Source organism: Carassius gibelio, chromosome B14, assembly GCF_023724105.1.
Source record: "Carassius gibelio isolate Cgi1373 ecotype wild population from Czech Republic chromosome B14, carGib1.2-hapl.c, whole genome shotgun sequence".
Classification (NCBI taxonomy): domain Eukaryota; kingdom Metazoa; phylum Chordata; class Actinopteri; order Cypriniformes; family Cyprinidae; genus Carassius; species Carassius gibelio.
Window position 1 is genome coordinate 19,603,910 of NC_068409.1, and position 25,896 is coordinate 19,629,805.

A 25,896-nucleotide genomic window follows, 5' to 3' on the forward strand; every position below is an offset into this window, starting at 1 on the left:
GTAGAACATCAACTAGTTAAACTAAATGAATTAGAAATGTCGATTAGCCAAATAAATTAAGTGTATATTTTATATCAGTTAACATTTCGTTTATTTCCACTTAAAATACACCTCAAATTTATGGTTTTAGTTTTAACTTCATTAACCCTGAAATGTGTCTATACCTGCAGCATGAAAAACACATTGTGTGTTGAGATGAACTCATTATGCCATTTAGCTGGAAATCATGCAAATTGTGAGTTCATTTGCAGCGCTTTTAAATTAAAGTTCTGCAGTCAAAGAGGTCACTGAAAATATCCGACCAAGTAAAACATCAGCATTTTGTAATTCCATTGCCTAAAATTTCTCCATTCGCACTACTCCTCACCACAAGCCCTAATATACTCACAGCCAAGGATCCTGCACAATAGTTGTTCGAATTAATACTCATTCATATAAACTCACCATCCTTTTGGCTCCTCATTCCTTCATTTAGTATTCTGGCAGTACATGAATAAACATCGCAAGTGTGCTCGTTTAGCAAGCCATATGTTTGAGGTGTTTTAAGTACTTGAGCCTTGCGGCGCAGTGCTGTTGTTTAAGATGTCCTTGCTGGGGTCACAGCCCTCTTGTGATGTCTGTGATGAAAAGGAAACATTCACTTTGGGCTCTCAATCCTCAGCGGACTACTTGTTTAGTGTTGTCCTTCAATCGCTCTCTATCCCAAACCCGTCTCAGTGGATCTGGCGTGTTGAGGTGCTATTATGGGCTAATTTCAGACCCACCACCAGGCTGGAACTGCGCTGTTGATAGCAGGACTAAGCTCACACCCCAGGGAGGTCAAATCCCAGCACCGCTTTAAAGCTTATGTCTTCATAAAACCAAATGCTTTGGCAAAAAAAAAAAAAAAAAAAGGGAAAGGATAGGAAATTTGCAGGCTTGTCAAAGTAGCCTGGAATGTAGGATGAAACCTACAATGAGCATAACCTTCTTCAACAGTCACCCTGCTACGCCTGGCCTTGAAGAACGATGCTCCATGGTGTTCACCCCTTCCATAAAGCTAAAATATATTGCTTGTTTGCAGCCAAGCTCATGCCTCAGCAAAGACAAAGGACTCTTCGTTTTGCCCTTAGGACTGAACAAACGCAGATGGAGGGCTGTTATCATGGGGACAGAAATATTTCCATATCGATCCTATCTGGGAAAATAAAAAAGGATGGCCTGGAAAAATGTGGTACCATTATCATAAATAAACCCATAACATCCTTATATCACAGCCAAAAATATACTAAAATCCTACAATGCAGTATTGATGTTATTAGGGTACAATAAGACTAAAGATTTCTTTAAGGTTATTCTTTTCTTACAGAAAACTGAATAGCAACAGTACCTTCCTTAACACTACTTGTATTTCAATAAACATTCAATAATAATAATAATAATAATGATAATAAACAAAAACCATCACACTTAGTTTTATTCCCAATTTGTTCTCCTGTTCTAAGACCAGTTTTCAGTAGTCAAGTCAAATCAAGTCACTTTTATTTATATAGCACTTTTAATAATACAGATTGTGTCAACAAAGCTGTACAGCATTAAATTGGAAACAAGTGTGTTAATAATGAAAAATAACGTGTCAATAATGCCAAAAGGCATTATAATGTCATCATTCAGCTCAGTTCAGTTTAAATAGTATCTTTGCAATCAAGTCGACAATATCGATGGAAATTAAGTGTCCCCAACTAAGCAAGCCAGTGGTGACAGTGGCAAGGAACCAAAACTAGATACCAAAAAGGCTTAATGTTTGTTATTCTCATCTCTGTCTCAATGAAGTCTTTTTCTGTCTTCAATCTAAACAGCGATGGAGTCTGAGGAACAGTGTTCTCTTGCTTTATCCAATGCTTCAAATAGCTGCTCTCATGACTGGGGGCTCCTTGGCAGGAAGTGCCATGTAATGTGCTAAAACAGTGACAGGACGGTCAAGCACAAGCTGTCGTAGTACCTCAGCCGTGCAGAACTGTCTGGCAGGCCTTGGACCTCCACCTCAGCTGTTAAGTGGAGGTGAAAGAACCACGTGACCTGCCATCAGACAGTTGCCCAGGGAGCCTTGTTTATGTGCCTGTATTCGGGTGAAATACAGCACAGCTTTCAATGTGTAATATCTCACTGCACCTTGTTCCACTGAGGCATGTGCACAACCGCCCACTCGTATAGTTGAAGCATATGCCCACCTCCAAACATAGCAACATTATAAACAGTAATTGGGCATATGTGGACTAATGGGGGAAACTGCTTGACACTCGGTATCACATGACGATTTCTCCCTCAGATGCAGTTATGTAGAAACCATCAGAAGAGGAAAGCTCAAGGCCTTTCATCCCAGCAACCTCAACACCACTTCTATTTGCATAAAGTTCCCTTGTACCTTTCAAAAGGGTGTTCAACATGTTAAAACAAAATCACATGACTTGATCAACTTAAATGCTGTTGATATAAACATCCAATATCAATAACTAAAATTTTGTAAATTATAAAACAAAGATACAAATTGAATTTGCAAGTGAAAATCTATACATTTTGCTGGTGGGTGGGTGGGTGGGTGGGTAGATAGATAGATAGATAGATAGATAGATAGATAGAGGGATGGATGGATGGATGGATGGATGGATGGATGGACGGACAGACATATAGACAGACAGATAGATAGATAGATATATAGATAGATAGCAACATTCTAAACAGTGCTGTTAATAATTTCTATATTATATCTCTTCACTTAAAATTTTGCATAGTGCAACTTTCAAAAACATCCTGTAATATACCCTGATAAACATTCAATGCAGTAAAAATTGTGACAGCTTGCTCCAGCCACCCGTTTATCATTTCGCATTGTGTTTAAGGATGTTTCCCTCACACTTTTAAAGGTCAGCTCTGCCCAGTTTTGCTAAGTGTGTTTTGGCACATTGCCACTGCAGATTTCGCTCCCACTATGGGAAAATTGTGCCCAAGATGTGGAATTATCAATCCTGCGCTGCTCATTAATGTCTGAGGCAGCAGGAGTTTAAAGTGGAAGTATTCATGTGATTAATTCTTCTTCTTGCTTCAGGAATGTGCGGAGAGCTGCACATATTTACAGCTAGCATCTGTTCCTCCAATACTATGAGAAACAAAAATAATAGTTAATATATTGGAATATCAACAAACACGCTGCCCTTTGGCAGTTTCGTTTTACTCTTCTGCATTTCTAAACCCAAGGCACGGCGCATCCATCAAGGCTGATTAGCTTAGAACATGCTAGCGTAGCTCACCACGTCGCCACATGATCACAGTTCGATACATTGCCACCTTCAAGTGACACCTCTATCTGTGTTCCAACAGATTCTCATTTAGCACATGCAGGCTTGTAGCCTTTTCATCAACTTATTACTATTAAGTGCTCCTTATTTCCCTGAACAATTCCTTCCCAACTCACACTTAAAGACCTGTATTGATCCTCACGGCACACGCCATCCCCTCCTGATTTCATTAGGCCCGGTGCTGTTAATTACTCCACACTCTAACCTTTCAGTGTTTCATTTGGACCGACAAATTGGGTGAATTAAAAAGGAGCTAAAAAACAGCGCAAAGCCTGACGGTGTGGATCCCCGAACTGGTATGTCAAATTCCCAAGCGGCGTAATAATTAAAAAAGTTCATCAATGTTCCCTTTGCTCATCACATTATGCAGAGGCTGGGCTCGCTGGTAATAGTTCTGGAGGATTCATTTAGGAAATTAGACCAGTTTGATCTGGTTCTTCATCAAGAGAGCAGTCTAAGTCCCCCCCAGAGGTTTCGTGTGGGTAAACTGCCACCTTTATTTTAGTGAAATAAATGGAAAGCATGCGCGGCAACATGCACTTGATGTTGTACTTGCAATTTCGCTCGCCTCTCTATTGACAAGCGCTGATTTGGTGCCAGTGCAGTCATTTTGTGCCATTATACAACTCTATGATAATAACTTCATCATAATTGGCTTCTGATGCTTGGGAGTGTTGAATTCTCATTTTCAGAGGGGGATGAATTGATTTACTGCTTGATTTAATTATGCATTAAAATTCAATCATGTACTTTCAAGCGAATTCAAAGCAAATTTTCTGAAGCACTCCCTAGAATGCAGGTGGAGTTGAAGGACATCTTCAATTACATTGTTGGAGTTAACTTAATAATCAGATCTCATTGATTACATTAGTCTGAAGGTTCAAGATGAAAAAGGATCTAGTTATTGACGAAACAACTTCAATTTTTGACACAATGCATTAGTTATACATTAAGTGAAGACATCATCAAACAAAAAATGTCAGGAAGAGATTTTGCAGCTTTGGGCAAGGTAATGTTTTCACACTCCCATCAGTCTGCAACTCTGCCCTCCACCCTCCACGCTTCCTGAAATCCCTCATCAGGCCGAAGGTCAATATTCGGTCTACATGTGGTCTCACCATGCACCTGGCTTCTGTCATTGCAGCTCAATGTAAAAAGAAACAGTCGGAAGGTCGTTCGAGCGTTAAGCTTTGACTGGCGGATGATGGGAAAAGTAAGGACCTAATATCTGCATCAACCTTCACTGTTAGCTTCCTCAGCATGACATTTAAATTGTTAATGGTTTGGATTGTTCACTTATTGAATAACTTGACACTTCCATTCATTCAGAGTGGCACTGGCTTTGTCCGCGCCTGATAATGTGAAAAGCCCACTGTATTAGGGCTCGTGCTGGAACAAGAGGAGGATCACTTATCACTGTCACTTAGGCCTCGCCTGGCAAACAAGACACCTGATGGTGACACTGATTAATGATGCCGGATAAGTTTGTGAACACAGCGGGAACCCCACACAGGTTTCGTCTGAATCATATTTAAGCATATGGACACCATATGGATCCAAGTGTTTCCATAAATACGATGACCAACTGCTGTGAACCTGCAGGTGTCATATTTGGGTCTTTATTTCCTCTGTTGTGCAAATATAGATGGTAATTCTGATTAAAAAAAGAGGGATCAACTAACAAAAGCATGCCATTTTACCAGAGATGTATAGTAAGGAAGTAGAACTACTTCACTACTGTACTTAAGTACTAAAAGGCGGTATCTGTACTTTACTAGAGTATTATTTTTTTCTCCTACTTCCACTTTTACTTCGGTACATATTTTCGCTGAGTTTAATACTTTTACTCCGATATTTTTTTTTATGTGCTGCATCGTTACTCGTTACAATTATAATAAGGTTACAAATCATTCCATTACAAACCACTGCCAGAACTGTAGATGGCAGATTTGATGAAGCTGGCACATCATTGAGCGAATCAAGCGATTAAGAAGACTGCGTGTGCTGACTGAACTGCTGTGAAGAGAGAAATGAACACCGAGCCGAGCCAGATAATGACTGGTTCACGAGTCAAGAACCGGTTGCATCGGTTCTCGGATGACCAGTAACGTTAGTTCTTTCTGACAGTTTGATTCAATAAACCAGTTGAAGAAAACAGTTCACCGATTCTTTTGCGCTCGATGCAATGGCGTCATTTGCGTTGACTGCACCTGGGCTCATAAGACTAGCACAGAATCAGTTCAGAATCAATCACCAAAAGAATCAGTTCGGTTCAGACGCTCTGTGTGTCGGTTTGCTTCACACAGTTTCTTGCGCAGTAACATCAGCTCCTCGGTTCACGAATCAGACGCGTCTGACAGAAACGGTTCTTGACTCGTGAACGAGTCATTATCTGGCTCGGCTCGGTGTTCATCTTCAGTTCTCTCTTCACAGCAGTTCAGTCAGTGTACTGTTTGAGTCAATGAATTACTCCGGGATATTGGTTTGTTTTAACTCAGAGGGAGTGTTAGACACATTAAACAAGTTAACAGCTTAATTCATCTGTGGATTAATGCGTATTGGAGACGTGAACTGTTTAAAACGATTCAGTTAGATTTGGTGGACTGTTTCAAAAAGATCCGGTTACATCGAATGATTCGTTCCCGAACCAGATATCACAAACTGCTTTGTTTTTAACTGTCTTACAACAGACACGGAAGAGAAGACAATGCTGAATAAAGTCGTAGTTTTTGCTATTTTTGGACCAAAATGTATTTTCGATGCTTCAAAAAACTCTAAATGACCCTCTGATGTCTTATGGGTTTGAAACAACATGAGGGTAAGTTATTAATGACATCATTTTGCAAATTGGGCTAACTAACCCTAGTAACCGTTTTTTGTTTACAAGAAGTTACAGTCAAAGGAATTGTGATTGTCCTTTAGGTTAATCATTTGAAATAGTAAAATCAATATGTTCAAACTTTTGACTATTTTCTTTAATAGCTACATAACACAATACTTCTACTTTTACTTTCAGTACTTGAGTAGTAAATTTTAAAATAGACTACTTGCAATACTTAAGTACAAAAATTTTTGAATACTTTAGTACTTCTACTTAAGTCTGGTGCTTAAAGAGCACTTCAACTTCTACTCAAGTCACTTTTTTGATAGAGCACTTGTACTTTTACTCAAGTATGGGTCTCTAGTACTTTATACATCTCTGCATTTTACATGAATGAATGTTAAAGGTGTCACACTATTACATATTTAATCTTATATAGTGTTCACTATACATTAGTGTTCCTGTGGCTCAATTGGTAGAGCATGTGGTATCAAGCACAAGGTTGGGGTTCAATTCCCCGGGATCACATGATAGGTAAAAATTGATAGCCTGAATGCACTGTAAGTCGCTTTGGATAAAAGCGTCTGCCAAATGCATACATTTAATTTAATTATATATATATATATATATATATATATATATATATATTAGTGTGTAATAAGTCTCCCCAGACTAGGTATTTCGCTGCACTACTGCAGATGTATATAAATATCCATAAAATCCATTTGGTAAAATCCAGTCTGTTTCTACTCCATGGCTAAAAGTGTGTAATTAAAAAATCTTTATGAATGCATAAATGCGTAAGTTTAATCGCTGCACACTTAAGAGCCATGACTCCTGCTTATGTTAGATATGAGCCTCTCAAGTGTTTATTTACACTTTTGATACACTTAAAGGAATTGACTCGGCTTTGCCTTTTCTAACATTAATAGCAATGGTTATTGATTGTCAAGATTGATTTTAAACTGAGGGAAATAGATGCATACCCATGGTGGACTTAAGTAGTTTATACCGACAGAGAAAGACTGAAGGGGAGATCCTAATAAGCCCAGACTAATTAACTCAATAACAGTTATCCATGTGCCGCATTTCAAGTATTCATGGACCTTCCGAGTCTCAGAACAGGTCTTTTCTTATAATTTGAGCTCTTTTCTACAGAAACATAATTGCAGTTGTCAAGAAAAGCCTGTCTAGAGGCTTTTCAATACTACAAATGAGGGGCAGCCTATCTGAGAATGTTGTGCTTTGATTGCACACAGTCTTTATGAAAAACTGTCTGTGAATAGCAGGAAGATGAGACTGCAACTCATAAAGCTGAAAACAGAAAGACAAGGTCATGTGTTTTATCTTCACATGAAAATGAAATAAAAGTAAAGTAATAAACAGCAGAAATAAATAAATAAAGTAAAAAGCTTTATAGTCCGAGAAGGACAGCAAAGGATAAGAACCAAAGAGAATAAAAAACATGTAAAACAGATTCTGGGCAGGCGACTTGACTTGTAAACTACATGTTTCTTACTGTTCCTTTTTTTTTTTTCGGTTTATGATTCACCAAAAAGGTGAGGTACAAACCTACAGGGATCAAGGCGTACAAAATATTAAAGTAGAAATTCTGCCATAAAAATGGTGTTTGCAGTCAAATCACTTCATAAAAAGATTCCCACGCTGGCCTTTCAATATGGATTTTCTACTCCAGGAACACTAAGCACAAGGCAGAGGTATTACAGACACTATCTGATATTTTGAAAATGTTCTGGGATTGATGTGCTTGTATTTTGCTGGCCTGGCACTTGCTTCGGCTGTGTGATGTAGCCCCGACTTTGGAGGATATTCCTTTATATCCTGCGAGCTAAGAGGTATCAACGTTTTACAGAAGGCAGAGTGTGTCCACTAAAAAAAAATAATAATAATAAATAAATAAAAAAATTCAGCAACACATGACTCACTGGAATCTAAAAAGAGGAGCAAAACAGCCCGAGGAAGGTGCACAGAGTTTAGTTGAAGAGAAACAAACAGCCAAGTGGATGAACAATCAATCTGTGTTTCAATCAATAAGAAACCTTAAACACACATTAAAGGCAGGGTAGGTGATTTGGTTCAAAAACATTTTTGTTATACTGCTTGAAATTCTTTTCACATCCCGATAGCAATCACTAAGTTGAGTGGTCTAATATAACCTGTGTATTATTATTATTATTATTATTATTATTTTCTTTACTCTTTACTTCTGTTTTATGGAAAAGAGAAGCTTTGACATTCTGTTAAACATCTTTTGCATACCATGCAAATAATGCCGGCTGGAATGAGGGTGATGAAATAATGAATTTCCCTTAACACCAACGACAGACAGCTTTCCAGGCATGACAAAAACTGTTTATATTTAGACTAACTAGATATTAATAATGCATGAGAACAAACACGATACAAAATGTAACCGCCAATAACAGCACACGTCTGCACATGAAACATGGCCTATTAAAACAGGCCCGTGACTGAAAATATAGTCTATGTCATCAGCCAGTGCAACAAGGGAGCAAACCTAACATTATTTCTATTCCAGACCTCTCACTGTTTTCTGGCTATGGCTATCAAACGCAGCATATGTTGTCACAGTGAACAGTGCTAGAAATCTCCAGCGCTTGATTCAGTCTGAAATCGTCCAGAGCTTGTTTATATTGAGTGTCAAGCCAACTGCTTCAAGACCTGTAAACCCCATATGGACCTTTAGAGAAGAGCCTACCAGTAAATGTCTTATTATCAAGCTCTCTGCTGTATGGGAGATGCTTACAATCAGATGTCAGTGCAAAAGCAGCTCTGGATTGGAGGAGCACAGTCTAATGAGGTCATCTGGTAGATATAATGTTTTTTTTTTTTTCGTTTTACTACTCTTTGAACAACAAGTCTTGATTCTCCTTCCCAGAATATACAAGCAAATGTAATATTCCGCAATACAATCATAGTACTTACATCCGTTTAACGATTATCATAGCATCGCATTTCCCTCCAGCCCTTTCCCAACAAAGACTCCCATCTGTGGACCAGACCGAGGGTCTCAGGAAATCATAAATTTTACATTTTACACCAAACTCACTCATCGCTGCAGAAAAACTTCACTTTTAAATATTCCCTTGTCTGTTCCCCCTGGTGCCTCTCGGAATGGGGCTGGGAACGTATTTAAGAATAGTATACAAATTATTGCCAGACTTGACAGTGAGAGTCCTATGAATAATAGCATGAAGAGGAGAGGGAGGGAAAGGTTGCGTGAAGGTGAGAGGCATTAATTTGCTTTTAAGCTTATGGGAGATTCTTCCATTCTCCCTGCGCTTAGCCACCCACTGTAAAGATACAGCACTACTGCTAGTGCCTGTGACACAGGCTCATTAGCATCTCACCCTACATCAGGAAAATGACTGCTTTCCATGGGTGGATCATTATACCGCGTTATAGGGAATACCTTATAACCATAAATGTGGGGAAAGCATGTGCAATAAAAGCTCCAGATGGCTTTTTTTGTTCCCGAATATGAAGATTGGCTTCCTTGTCAAAACAGGACATGATGAAATGTAGAGCCTGCACAAATCACGAACCCAAATGATTGATTAATTGCATGACACTTGGCAGCATGAGTGCGATAACATTGTCTGAAGACCTCTTATTTGCAGATTAAATACAGAGAAAGAGACATTTTGGAGCCCAGAAATGAATCACGTGGTCATGCCACGCTGTTTTTTATTCTTACTGAAATATTTAGCACTCAAGTCGAATGGCTTTGATCAGTATGGAAGATCAGATAAGAATCATAAGACTGAAACCACTCTAGCATTATCTTGATGTACTACACTTCAATTGCGTTTTGATTTAACTCCGTCCGCTCATTCTGTGCACTTCTTTTAATTTAACTAGACCTTGTTTGTGGCTGGAAACTCATTTATATAGCGGCTCCTATGGAGGTACATCAAGTGTTCGTTACATCAAAAGCCCTTTAAAGAGTACAAAAAAGTAGACGGTTCCTACTAATCTCAACTTACATTACAACACGGATTCATAATGAGGTGGATAAGCAGTGGTGTCAAAAGTACGGAGTAATTGAGTTATATTACGGCAACTGGACCAAAAAATAACTCAAATGTGTCCAGCACACTAAAGTAAAAATGTGGCACTTGGTTTTTGAATATAAATCATTTTCACAGCTGTTTTAAAGTTAATAAAAAATTCAAAGTTATGCAATCAACTTGAATTTTTAGCTCAATAAATGGAATATCTGTACATACACGTGCATAGTCATATAGTCATATATGTGCAGAGTCAAATATGTGTCATGTGCAATTTTTCATTTATGAAATACAGTAATTTAAATAGAAATCCGCACAGTTAGGAATAAAAAGTCACTGTATATTTATCTTCCAGTTACATGTTTATATTTTTGTGGAAATTGGTAGCTTAAAGTTGAGGGAAACTATAGAATTAAATTAAATATCCACATAGTAAATATAAAGTATATACTGATCATAGGCCTATCCAATAGTACAAATACTTATAAATACTATAAGTAGGAGTTCAGACTGAAACAAGTGGACATTTTTTAAAGATATTGTTATATAAATTTGATTTGAGTAATTATATTTATTCTATAAATTATTCACGTACTTCACACCACGGTGTATGTGTAAGAACTGAGTATAGCGCAACTTACATATATATAATTAATAATTAAACAACATTACTTATTTGAAGGCTTCCAAGTAACCCATTTTACAAAAAAAGAATCCTTTGCATCTCGCCCGCTCTAAATTAGACTCGCTTCAGTAGGAAATAGTAGTAGGTGAAGTTTGAAGTTTTCTCCAGGAGTTCCTTCGAGAGCCATAAGAAGAAAGAAACATGAGAGCATTATTAAAAAGAGCAATATATGAACTAAATGACCCCTCAGTGCCAAGCTGCTTCTCCATACAGCACAATCAGCAGATTACCTCCACCTGAAGAACTCGGGATTCTTTCACTTCCGATCACAAATTACACAATAATGGCAGAAAACCAGATTAGGTTTGATGCTCCTGTGTCACGCCGAATGTGGTTGTTGTATCGTGTAACGTCAAATGCAATAACCACGCAACAGCAAAAAGCTAATCATTTGAATCCTAATGGCTGCCATTCTGTTATATAATATCGAGCTTTCTCTGGGCAGAGCTTTCAAAAAATTAAGAGGTTAAGCTATGTAGTCAAAAGGCTAATGCATGGAAAAAGCCTCTGGACCCTAGCTGAGCTAAACCAGTGCACACAATGACACCCCATTAATGGGATGGAGGACACCAGGAATGCCTGAATCTGAACGCTGAGCAGATTTCCAGGTGGACGGGAGTCAAGAGCCTCAGACTCCTGGGTAACTGCACTCTGCCACCTCCGCTGATTTGACAAATGATTCTATATCAAAGGGCTGTGCACACATTTGACTTAATTGATTGGACAGCATGTGGCGAAATCCCTGATTGGTTTAACTAGGAAAGCAGGAAACCTGCCACAGTTTCAGAAAAAAAAAAATTAGTTCCTGCCTTCTTTTAAGTATGACTGATTAATATTGAAATGTGTATGAAAAATGGGACAAATTAATCTTGTTCTAATGCCATAAATCATCCGATCCGAGTGGGTTTACGGCTGTAATTCCAGAGGTTAGTATTCCTTTCATCTCTTCATTAGTCAGGTCAACCACAGCCAGAGGACCTTGTGAGGGGCAAGTCTATAAATGCGGTACCCTGTGCACAGACCCCGCTTTAATATGCCTGTAAAAAACCAACATGTCTGCCAATTAAAGAGACACCACATTAACACTGCTTTTGTAATTACAGCCAAGTGCAGGAGCTAACTAAAGCGAATCGAGGACCACGATTACTTCTCTGAAAAAGAAATCGCTACAGATATGCTGCCAGAGCTAATGTGGAAAAAAAACATACAGATCACCAGATGATTAAGAATGGGAATTTAACTGTTACAGTGTTGATTCATTTATTGATTGATTTAATTTAATTTTGGGTATTTTTAAAATAATTAAATATTTAATAAAAAAAAAATGTGTAATTTAATTGTCAGATGCCTAGAAATTTCAATAATAAATATAATTAGACAATTATTGCAAAAGCTGTATTTACAGTTGACTTTCTCAGTGTTTTTAGAGGAGGCATGAATGAAATGCAATAATTAGCCCTAATTACATACAAACAAACACAAACTGTGGCAACAAATACTACTGTTCAAAAGTTCTATAAGACAGTTTTTTTCTGCTGTGATTTAGAAGCTGAATTTTCATTCTAAATCATTCTAATATGCTGATTTGCTGCGCAAGCCACTTTCTTAATTCTATTAAAAAAAAACAATACCTAATACTTAATATTTCAGAGGAAATTGCGATACTTTTGATAAATGGAAAGAACAGAAGAACAGCATTTATTTGAAATAATAAGCAATGCTTATGTTTTGTAACATAAATGTCTTTACTGGAGCATTTGATAAATTTAGAGCATCGTTGCTAAATACAAATATTAACTTCCTTAAAAAAAATTACTGATGTCAAACTTTTGAAAGATAGAGTGTTCAGCGATTTGTTCACCAATCAGACAACACTGGTTGCACTGTACGTTTTGTATTCACTAAAATCAAAACAAAATCATGTTCGAGAACTGTTAACGGAGTCAAACGTCAAATAGTTCTGGTATTTTCTATCCACGTGGATAATCTAAATAAGAACCTGTTTGCAGTTCCTGACACTACTGATGAATCAAAACAGCTATAAATATCCTCAACACAGATGCACAAACACGTAACCTGCTGCACGGCAGACTCGAGAGAGGGGCAGCCGGTGTACCTTTTCTCTGTTTGACATGAACATGCTGTGCTTGCTAGTGACAGGCTCAGCATAGCCCTGCACCCAGAGGTCACAACTGACCTTTCCAATTGTGAGTTTTTCCAGCTCTACTACATGTTTGTCTAAAGATGTCCGCCAAAGCATCCTCAGGCGCCACGCTGAGACGGCGGTATGGGTTTGGGCATTTTGCTGCTTGTCTTCCAGCATCACGCCTACTCCCTCCTGAATGGCACATGTACAGGAGCGGAGCCCCCAACGCAGAGCATGCCGCCTTGAGTTTTGCATGCTATGCGGCTTAATTGCTGCATGACTAGCCTGTTGTTGCATGGCTGGAGGGATTTCCATTTATTATCTAGAATGAATCATTTTTAAGATGTGCTTATTCACCACCGGTTCTCCCAAGTTCAAAATACTATTCAGAGTAGGATGTGGAGGAGTGTGCGGCCACGAGGGCCAATATTGGAGCGGCGGGGGAACGTGACGTCACGGAGAGAGATGAAATATGATGGTGTGTGGGGGGGCGGAGACTGCTATGGCGGTCTGACTGTGCCCAGATCAGGTGGCTCGTGCCAGGGTTTCGCATGCATCGCACTCAGGGAGGGAACGGTCAAATTCTGCACTCCATCTGCCATCTGTTTTGCCGACTCTACGGGAAGGTTGCCTGCTAGGGTTAACTTGAAGCCTTGATGAATGGCGTTTAAATACCTGCAGAATATCAGCCGGGTCGTCCGTCGGATCGGCAGAACAGACGTGCCTGCTGTAATGTCAGACAATTGATCAATTTCTCTCAAGTCGGGGCCACTTGATCAACGTTAAGTGCGAAGATGTGTCATTCTTCACGTTCGGATAGGAGGTTTGAAATTGGGACTCTCTCCACTTTCACTACTGACCTATTGTGAATCACAGCGGCTGAAATGAATTACTGCTGAGAGGACAAACGCATAATGTAAGATATTATTGGGGAATTTAACAATGCTCAGGCCTCAGGGACTCTCACAATGAAATGTATGGCTTTTGGAGTACAATTGCTATGGAAACTAGAAGCCCTGGGTGACCAAGTTGCCCACCCACACGGACAGCCGTTAATCATCTTCACTCCAATCCTGGCACAGCAGAATTTGGCCAATGTGTCAAGCAGCAATTATGTATACTTAGTGTTCTCTCCACCCCCCTCGGCTTTGCTCTCTCATTCTCCCGCCATCCTTCTCTTCCCCTCTCCTTTCCATATAATCACGGAGCTTTTAAAAGCTCTCTGTTCATTAGCTCCCTTTCATTCTGAATGCATACAATACCAGCAAAGAAAACAGGACTGGTCTTAGTGCCACACAGTACACCATTCCTATTATAGAAATCATATCTAACCATTTAGCCATTATACTTTCATCGGTGCTGAGTGACACGCAGAATTACTCCACTGCTCCATTGCTTCCTTTGCATATTGGCTTGTGCAGATCACAGGCGCTAATGGGAAGCGACGAGACAGAGATTATGTTCTGCTGGTCGCGGGGAAACGTTAACGCCATCACAAATCGGTGGCATCCCTTCATTACCTCCATCCAGATCGGCTGTTTCGAGGAGAGCTGACAGCAACACGGGAATTGCAACTCTCTTCATATTTCAAGGACAAAACGTTGCAGCCTGGGTGTCGAGCAGGTGAGTTTGAGCGCATCAGCACTGTATAGAACGTGTTATTAGAGGTGATCTCGACAGGGGTGAAGCGCGCGGGCTTGTGTGAAGGACGGGTCAGCAATTAGAGCCCCGTTGTGTGCCGAGAGGTTCAGGACAAAGCTGATTGCCTTTTTCATACATCTCGTGACAGGTACCTGGGTGATTTGTATAAACATTTTGCCGCTTTCTCTTGCAGCTTTCGAGACGCTTTTGATGGCTGGCTGTATATTAGGGGATTGCAGACTTGGACCCCTCTCTGACGGGATGTCGGATTTTCGCTGACTTTTCTGTGAGATCTTTACTCTTGACCCGCCCAGTCAACCAGAAAAGGACATGAGCACTTTGGCACATTTGGGGTTAGTGGACTGACAGAAGTGCGAGGTTTGGCAATATAACACATTACTGCGTTTCTACCATACAAACTGATGAAAATCGAGGCAGCCAGCTTTCATGTAGGAAATCCACTTTCTTTATGTTCATCTACACAAAGAATTTGACTGATTCTTGTCACTGTTTTGGTAAATCTTGGGCCCAGGGGCATGAAATCATAGATAATTTGACATCTTGTTGCAATACTACGGTTTAATTCTGGGTCTTGTTTCCAACCTGAGATAAGACATACAAAAAAAGGAAATATCTGCCGACATGCCTCCTTGCTGTGGTACATGGCAGCATGGAGAAACAGACATGGTCTTTTACATATGTAAGCAAAAATACACTTTAAAATACATTTTAACACAGAATAAAATGATCTCCCAGATAAAAATGTTCATGATGCATGAGCACTTATCCTACACACACACACACACACACACACACACACACACATTTCAGTGTGTACCGAATGACCGAATGCAATATTTTTGTGTGCGGAACATAGGTACATTTTCATGTTTCCAAACGAACATATAAAGTGGCAGAAGTCTCCGCGTCTGATTCGTGCGGCATGATTGCGCAAATATTTCTGAGTGGCAAAAGCAATAGATGTGTAAAGCAATATATTGTAAGAGGACAGTTTGTTACCGCGTCCCATACGACTCAAAATAATAAACCAAAAAGTTAACAAAACAACACACTCCACTGTGCTGAGTGCTTCTCTGCTAATAGAAAACTTCCTATTTCCCATTTATGAAGTTGTGATTATGAGCTTATTCCATTCTTTTATGTTAAAAATAAAAGTGGACATGCCCTCCTGTGACCCATGATTTGTCTGTATGTGTATTCAGAGCCAGTGAGCAACGGACTTTCATAATAATAAAAGATGTTAAAAAAAAATATCGCCCGTTAATCATTAATGCCTTAATGTGATAATAATGGGTTAACTTGCCAGGCCCTAATACAAGTGAAGAATGTACGTACAAGTGGGGTGGAGATTTCAAAATATGAGCAAGGTTCAGAGGTATGGGGTTGTTTGTTTTGGTGCTTTTCAACATAATTTGGGAAAAATTGCTTAGTGCACCTTTAATATTAATAAATCTAAATATTAATACATTAATAATAATGTTAAATGTAATCTTTAGCAAATCTCAAAATGACTGCATTTTTCTAATACAAAAATTAAACATACACTAAAAACTAATAATCATTTTATAGTGAATGTAGGCATCACAAAATTGTAATGTATTTAGACAAATTAGTATAGAATTGTATTATCTGCCATTTATCAGTTACTGACAATAAAAAAAATAGTTTATGGCTTAAATATATGGTAATACTTTATTAGGTAAGCATTAAGAAATAGTCAGTTCATCCTTTATGAAGCCTTTTCCCAACATTAATAGTCATTAGTAAGAAGTTTATAAATACTTAACTTAATAAACACTTAACTAATGATTCACAGTGTGCAGTTAGTTTTGCATTTTCACATCCAGCACCACGTTGTTTAATTAGAAAATGCATAGGCGCCCATTTTTTCGCCCATGGGCGTGCTGGTCTAAAAAAGAGGTGTGTTCTGGCGCAATGCTATTTTAAAAAGCTGAAAATAGTCTGCGCCATAGACCAACTCAAACCAAATATATATATATATACACAAATATATATATATACACACACACACATACATACATACATACATACATACGTGCGTTTTACACTTTGCATTTAGATCGTTAAAATAGGGCCCTTAATCAGTTCATGCATACCCTGGGAATCGAACCCATTACCTTGGGGTTGTTTACACTAGAGAAATGTTTGTGCAAAAAAATAAATATCCTACAAAAAAGCTAAGCTTGGGATGTCAACAACAAAATACACATTTTCACATTGTTTTCCCCTTCTTTTTGCATATTAAAAAAGATTCTGGGGTTGCGATCTACCAGTTTAGAAGCACTGATGCAAATAGATACAACAAACTGTAAAGCCTTTATTACACAGTGAAAATGCATTGCCTCTAACAGGCAGAACCATTAGTAAGACAGTGACTTACCTTGTGGGGACACATGGCTGGGACAACAGGGAATGTTTTATCTGGAGTCTGGCTCTGGTTCTAGAAGAAAAACAAATCACCCTGTGTTAGTTATTTTAGTTGGAATAAAACTGTTGCTTTCGAGAGCAGTTTCTATAAATTGCATGTTTCGTAATAAGGGAGAACAAAGTGACCTATTACATACACTTATTCTGAAGAAATGGAAAAGCCAATTGAGTGAATAAAGGTTAAGGTCATCAATCTGTGCTGATAGCATATATTGCCAGCAGATGGTTACAGCAAAACTTCTCCATACAAGCCTATTTCTGTGCTCACTGCTGAAAACAGGAGCGTAACACATAGCACAGGCTTCATAACATGTGCAAAGGTTCTCAAACAGGATTTCATTAACCAATTAGCATATTGTAAATATGGTGCTACATCAGACTGATACATGAAATCCAACACTAAAAAGGTTGCACGTAGGTAAGTCAACAAGGCAACAACAGATGGTCCTGCTGTTTGTGATTATGCATAATGCAGGGCCTCTGTGCACTGACAAAGGCAGCACAGGGGGAAATGACCATCTTGAAGCGACCTTGCATACATATGATAAGGGAAAAAAGCCTGCACAGCAGGGTACAAACTTCTCTCCCTAATATTTGTGGGACGCACAGTTAAATCCAAGCAGGTGCTGCCAGTCATTCTCTTACATCAAGTTATCTTCTTTTTGTAGGACTAATGCTCTCTGACACTATTAATGGCTTCCTTATGGTATCACCAAGAGAGATGAAACACTGAGCGGTCCAGACTTCAACATCTATATTTCATCAGCACTTAGAGGAGTCAGCATGGGCTGTGTGGTAACCTCACTTCACACCCGCTGTCGGGTAAAAGACAAACACTGCATGGTCAGCCCTAGGAGTCTGAGATAATAGAAGGGGTTTTTGTGTCACTCCTGAAGGCATGAAACTCTACACAGACATAAGTTACAAGATTTAAAAAAAATGTTTGCGCAATTGGCCAATTACAGAATCATCCTTTTCAACCTGATTCTTACACTCCTTTAATGAGCTAGTTTTAAACAATACATGATATTGTAACCTGAGCAGAGCAGGCTCAGGATCTCAAGTAGAGGGAGACTAATAAAGCACACGTTCTCCTGGTTACAAGGGCAGTTCAGAGGACACGACATGTTTATTCAGGAGAGTCGCTGTCAGCATCGCTCACGTTGACCTGTGTCTGCTCTACTTTGGTCAATCAAAACATTTATTAAGCTCTCTGTTAAGAACAGTGCAATTTGAACTCAATTGCTCCACATGGTACAAGAGGAACAGCGCTTTTCTGACTCACAACACCATTGCGAGTGTGATATCTCATACAACAGTTCAATAAACAATAAGCTAATATTGAGAAATTTACATTTAAGACACAATGCTGCCAGTTACTACTTCTATTTTTTTGTGCCACCTGTGAAGCATAACTGTCGCTTCTTTGAACAACGCACAGCAATGGTGTTTATTAGCTCCTGAATGAATCGCAGAACCAAACTGGTTGAGTGAATGATTCAATGACTCACCTCCAGATCAATGTAGTTAAATGAATCAGTTGCATGAATGATTCAATGGCTCACTCCTGAATAAATCAGTGTAGTTGAATGAATTAGCCGAGTGAAGGATTCTACGACTCACTTCTATATGAATCAATTTAGTAAAAAAAGAATCAGTTTAATAAATGATTCAGTAGCTTACTTCTAAATGAACCATGCTAAATTTGGATCAGCATACTACCATAGTACTCTAGCTATTTTTGTCATATAACATTATGATAAAAATAGTAAGAGTAGTATACTAGTACTGAATTCAGCATCAGTGTAGTTAAACAAATGAGCTAAGTAAATTATTCAATAACTTGATCCTTGACAAATAAATGTAGTTGAACGAATCAGTTGAAAGAATGATTCAATGTCTCCCTTCTGATTGAATCAGTGTAGAGGAACAAATTGGTTGAATGAATGATTTAACGACAAAGATTACCAGTTTTATTTTTATTTTTTTTCAAGAATAAATCAGGGTAGTTGTAAAGACTTCTCTTATTCATAAATTAATGGTTGAATGATTCAATGACTCACTTGTAAAGCTCACTTTTTGCCACCTGCTGGTGTAACAATGTAAGCAGCATAAAGTGTCAATGAAAAACAGCCACCACAGACTCACAGCTTGAACTAGCAAACACAGACAAAAAGTGACAGAAACAGTGATATATATATATATATATATATATATATATTTTTTTTTTTTTTTTTTTTTTTAACTGAATTGAGCTACCATATATATATGGGTTTCAACCTCTCTGTGTGTTGCTTTTTTTTTCCGTTTTCATAGAAGGAGGAAAATAAATAAATAAACAAGCATTTTGTCTGAAACAGAAGTTATTTATAAAACTTTTGTGTAAAAAATACTGTGGATAAGACTGAATATCAATTACCCTCTGGCTTTGTGCCGATGGCTAAATCACAGTGGTGCTCATATCCAGAACAACACCTCTTGCTGGTGTGATATTGTTTAAATAAACTGGGCAACAGTTATGAAACAAAAACATATTGAAGGGGAGAAATCTCTCTGGAATAAATGCATTTGTGTTAATGCTTTATTTCCTGTTTAATGTTTTTCTCAGCCATGGTTAATTATTTAATATGACAGGTATGCTGCGCAGAGTGTATTAACTTGTCCTGCATGTTTAAATAATATATGATCCCATTAAAATCTGACATAGACGACAGACACACACGCCACTGGGGCTTTATTCATTTGCAGGTACACAGGCACCATTATCATGCGATGTTGACCCAGTGTGTTCGACTGAATGGCCTTTCTGTAATGTGTGGCAAAATTATACCTTGTACTGAAAGCCTAGGCTATGCAAATGCTACATAACTGCACTGGTAAAAGCGGATGACTTAAATGCTCTGCTGTTATTTTGGAGAGCGGATAAGTCTATAAAATAAGTGCAGATGGAGGGAATGGCTTTCAAATAGTTGCTTTTTTACAAAAAAAAAAAAAACGTCTCCTTCCATAATTCATGCAGCGCCAGTAAACTTGTGAAAGCAAAATGTGATTTTGTCAAGGTTGTGAAGTGCAGTCAAATAAACATGATGGAAAATGCCAGATAGAAGGCAAATTTATTATCTCTTCTCATTAGGTGTTACGTCTCAGCTTCACAGTACAGAGACAAATTAGTTTTTATCGACATGCCAAATTGCTAATATTAAACCTCTCTGCTGTTCCTCCCCAAAACAAGCCATGGAAGTGATTGCTACACTTCACTCTGCTGAATGTTTTCCCCTCCAAATAGTAGTAGAGAGAGAAAGGGAGCAAGCGGTAGGCTGCAACGAGCCGTAATCTCCTCGCCAGCGGTGTTGAACTGACTGACGCTCAATGTGCCATCTCTATAAAGGGCTTCTCTTTGAAATGACAGCCTCCCACAAGTGCATCAAGACACCAAGGATTCTCGCTCCTGGTGTGCTCATTTGCTAAGCAGTGTGAAGCCCCTTCTTTTAGACCGGTCTTGAGAGCTGGAAGAGGTCTCAATTAGACCTTCGTAATGACTTGGAGGTGCAGGTATGCTGGGTCTGATTCTGGTATTACAGCTGCACTGGTCTGTGTAAAAAAAATGTAAGAAAAGAAAAGGCCATCTAGATGCTTTGAATACAAAAATCCCAGCCCCTTGTGTACCATTTGTACAGATAACAACTAATTCCAACTTTTAATATGCCTCGCTGTATCAGTGAATATGCTGTTTTGATGGAAATTAAATTTGCTACTATTCAAAAGTTTGGGGTCGGTAGGATAAAAAAAAAAAATGTTATTTTTATTCAGCAAGAAAACATTAAATCGATCAAGAAATACACAAAAAAGACAATTATAATGTTACAAAAGATTTCTTTTTTCAAATAAATGCTGTTCTTATGAACTTTCAATTACTCAAAGAATCTTGGGAAAAAGTATAATTTGTATTATGTATATAAAAAAGGTTTAAATAGAATTGCATTTAATTTTTCTTAGGTATGAATTTGTTATAAGCAATTATCTTAAAATGTTAACATTTATACCATGATATCTGTTGAAATATCTACATTCATTTGTCTTTCTGTAAAGCAACATGTATTTCACAACTCTAAAATTAATCTCATATATTTAAACATTTCCAATATATATATATATATATATATAGCTTTAGATGGCCCAAGCAGTCTAATAATGTAAACACATTAGTTGCATGATAAAATGTTTAAAAGTAAAAAAAAAAATACAAAAATCAGCTGGTAAAGCATAATATGACCCAGGTATGGTATGCGTGACTGTGCTTCTCTTTATAATAAACGATAAAACCTGTTTCGCTCAAAAGTGCTGTGGGCCACATAATAGCCGAGATCGAATTTGGAATGATATATTTTTTTATTTACGGTTGCCAACAATGATAAAGCAAATTTTGTCACATAGACAGAGCTAGGTGAGGAAACAGGGCCGTGCACACGCTCCTCTCACACAGACACTACTGTATCCCTAGGCCATAATGAGCCTGCTATGTGTTTTAAAAGGATTAGCTGCATTAAAAATCACATTTCATTCTCAAGCAGAGCAAAACAAAGCAGTTCAGAGCAAACATGTTCATTTATTACTGTTTTGCAGGGGTTTAAATTCAAAGCATGAATATTTCATCACAGCTAATCTGATCTAGTCGGGCACTTGCATGCATTTATTATGAAAATTAAAGAAAATGACAGATACAGTGTGCACTACCAGTCAAAAGTTTGAAATGATTAAGGTTTTTTGATGCTGTTGCAGAAGTCTCTAATGCTCTTATGATAAGTGCAGTAAAAACAGTAATACAGTGAAATATCTTTACAATTTCAAATACGTTTTATCTATATTAATATATTTTTCAAATATAATTTCTTCCAGTGATGTCAAAGTTGAATTTGCAGCATAGTTATTCCTAAGCTATAATAGAATACTATAATAAAATTTATAAAATTAATCGTAAGTATCAGTAGATATATTTAGAATGTATCAAAACATTTCAAATAAATGATGTTCTTTTTAATTTTCTATTCACCAAATAATTTTAAAAGAAAAACATGTTTGAATGATTTTTCAAATTATTATTATTATTATTTTTTTTTAAGAGATAATAAGAACCACTGAGTACCAATAATAACTGAGAAGCAAATCCGCATATTGGAATGATTTCTGAAGGATCATGTGACACTGAAGACTGGAGTAATGATGCTGGAAATTCAACATTGCCACACAGGAATAAATTAGATTCTAAAATACATTCAACCAGAAAATAGCACTATTCAACTGTACTAATTTCCCCACAATTTTACTGTTTTTACTCTAATTTAAATCAAATTTATGCAGCCTTAGTGGGCATAAGAGACCTCAACACAAAAATCTTAATGATTGTAACTTTTGACTGGTAGCATATGCGCAAAGTCACAAAAAATGAGCCAATCAGTTGTTCCTAATGTAGGAGTGCCTCTGGTTTGATATTAATGGCACTGGCAACACAGTTCCTGAGTGAACTCGCAAATAATTCTGTTACTCTCTCTCTCTCAGCCAGCCCTCATGAGATAAAAAGCCTCAGGCTGAGAATTGGCAGGAGCGAGCGCCGAAGTACTTTTCACCTTAAAAGCAATCTTAAAGAGAGGGTCTGACGTCGTCACATTAACTTGTCTTCTCCGATACGCGCCAGGTGGAGACGACTCACCGCAATCTCAGACGACTCCCATTTAAACTCACAAACAAGAGCACTATTCACCCAAGGCAAAATAAGGAGCGGGGCTTTTCTGGCAGCCTGGCACAGCGAGGATGCTCTGGCCCAGTAACATTCTCCTCACACACTGGGAGACTTTGTACTTGTTACTTCCTGGCTGACACTCAAGAGTACCGAGCGTTAAATAAGTTGCACACCCCTCGCATGCTCTTGATTTTGTTGTCTCCGTTTATGACATTATGTTGTTGTTGTTGTTGCTGTAATGTGAAAAAGCGGACCTAAAAAGACGGAGGAATAAGAGGAAGCAACAACAACACCCACATCTCTCTCTCTCTCTGTCTGTGGGATTAAAACGAGTTCTGTGTTTCACGGATTATCAGATGCTTCCGATCGCGTCACTTCCATGTTTTTGATCTCGCGACACGAAAAAAGAAAAAGCAGCAGTGGCACCACATGAAATGACAATGTGATGACAGTGGTGTAAAATAAAGAACCTTCCAGGCCTAGTATACAATGAAACAGTCACACTACTAGGTGCGTTTGTCAGATGTGTCTTCCTTAATGCTGTAATACTTATGCATGCAGCACGTCTGCCTTTGGAGTGGGTTGGGCAACTTATTCTGTTTTCCTGGATTTTTCTTCCTGTTTTCATTTTCGACATCCCCTATTTCTGAAAGAGTAATGGTACAGGGTTTCCAGTGTGAAGCGGGTGCTCCGCACACAACAGTAGATCTGCTTTAAAGTCCCCCGGCACTGCTATCAAAGTGCTTCTTCACAGTTGATCATTAGCAATTTAAAAGCCTTAGGCAACACGGAGCCCTCAAACTGAGCAGTATAATTTAGCGGCTGCCTCGGCCATACAATCAAAGGCCCGTATTGTACATTTATCATATTCGGGACATCTACCCCCCGAAAGAAATAAGGGGAATTTGGGTTTGTGACTGATATGGGGCCTGAATTCAATAACTGCAAGCTGGAGTCCCGTACATTTTTGCCGACGTAGAGAAAGAAATGCATTTTATTGTTCTCCAGGATCATTTTCGAGTAAGTCCTCTCCTAGATAAAATCCACTATGACTCGAAACAATTATTTTGATACGGCTTCGAGCGATGGAGGCTTTCAATTTGAGTGGTCCACCTAAAATCATGATAAGGCACGGTTTCGGGCACAAACCATCAAGGACAGGCCGAATATCATTTTAATGGCAAACAAAAACAAACAAAAAAAACACTACCAGGCAGGCAAAGTAACCACCTGCCACATACTGAAATAAGTCCTGTCATTCATATCCAGTCTAAGTTCATAGATTCATATCTGTTGTTTTTGGCCTATATGTGGACTATTGGTATTTGTGGTTTGTAAATTAGCTTTAGTATTGGAAGGAACATTTTTACACTGGAACATAACAACATCATTGTTTAACTACATTTGCATCGCCTGAAGGAAATGCCATGTGCCTGTGAGGGAGCCAAAACAACAGTGTTATAGTTTTAGGTAAGTTTTGGTTCTGTGTAAATGAAATGCTAAATGTTTGCCATTGGCATCTGGATTGGTCTTGTTTTAAATTTGATAAGTTAAATGAACAATGATGAGTGTAAAAACAGAACACTGCCCTTGTTTAGAATTCATAAATCAACTTTACATGAACAAAAATGGTAGGATATGCAAAGTGCATTTGTAAAAAGGCATTACCATAGCATAAATAAGCATGTACAAACTTGCACGTTTGGATATTTAAAGTTCAACCCCAACCAAAGATGTTTAAATATGAAAATAATAAATAGTTGGTGGCAGTAGCCTCGTGGGCAGAGCGTCAACATATCTGGTTTTCTGGCAGCAGATCTGGTTTTTCTAGTTTGATTCCTGGTTTGCAGATCTTTGCTGATCCCGTCCACTTCACTTCCCGTCAATACGTATATGTCCTATATCACAATAAAGGCCAAAATGACTAAAATATATATTTAAAAAAAGGAAAACATAAATAAGATTAAATGATAGTACATTTCAGTTGACTTTGTGTGCAGGAATTATTATTTATTTATTTATTTATTTATTTATTTATTTATTTATTTATTTATTTATTGAGTGTAAAGTGACATTAATTTTGGGGTGGACAAGCATCTCTAAAATTAACAAAATCCCTAATGCATTGATGATTTGACATATGTACTGTACATGAGTGCATGAGTGAGTTGTCCAAATGACTGAATCACAAGTACAAAAACAGTTTATCAACAAGGTTTTCCTGGGCATCGGGCCACAAAAGTTAAATTTGCCAAATAAATATGAGAATCTGTGACATAAACACAACACCATTGAGACACCATCACAGCTGGTTATTTTGAATAAGCGACTGATAATATTTTAAAGTTGTACAGTATATAAGACATATATATATATATATATATATATATATATATATATATATATATATATATATATATATACAAACACACACACACACACAATATATATATATATATATATATATATATATATATATATATATATATATATATATATATATATATATATATATTCAATGTAAACTGAACAAAAGTATGTTAAATTCTGCAAGTACACTTATGAAATGCACATGCTTTATGAGTTAAATGCTGCATGTTATGCATTTCAGAAACTGCATGTATTTCAGAAACTGAAAAAAGCACAAATGTCAGAGCATGACAAAACTTCTCCAGACCCCAAAAATACCCTTAGACTCCAGAGGGTTCATATGTATAGAAAGAGTCTAATCGTCATATGAACTCAGGCAGAAACTGGCTTTATTTCATAAGTAGTGAGGTAGATTTCAGAAAACATATAGTATCTTATTTAAAAAAAAATAAAAAAAATAGATGGTTTTCCATATCATGAGTAAAAACAAAAGAGAGAATATATGGACCACCTCCCTCAGAATCCTTAGAGACCCTATCCCATCCAAAATAAAAGCAATATGAATGCCTGCTTCATGCAAAATCACACACGGTAGAAACAAAGCACATCGTAATTATTCATGAACATCCTGTACGGAGTC

The 25,896-nt window shown here is 37.8% G+C and overlaps 1 protein-coding gene across 4 annotated transcripts in view; it reads right to left on the reverse strand.

Moving 5' to 3' along the window:
* LOC127971387 (protocadherin-11 X-linked-like) overlaps positions 1–25,896 on the reverse strand; it is a 189,182-nt gene that overhangs the window by 79,766 nt on the left and 83,520 nt on the right. For all 4 annotated transcript variants that reach the window (XM_052574369.1, XM_052574368.1, XM_052574371.1 and 1 more), the window contains one exon: positions 17,103–17,162. In XM_052574369.1, coding sequence (XP_052430329.1) covers positions 17,103–17,162 — 60 coding nt within the window. The remainder of the gene's footprint in view (positions 1–17,102; positions 17,163–25,896) is intronic.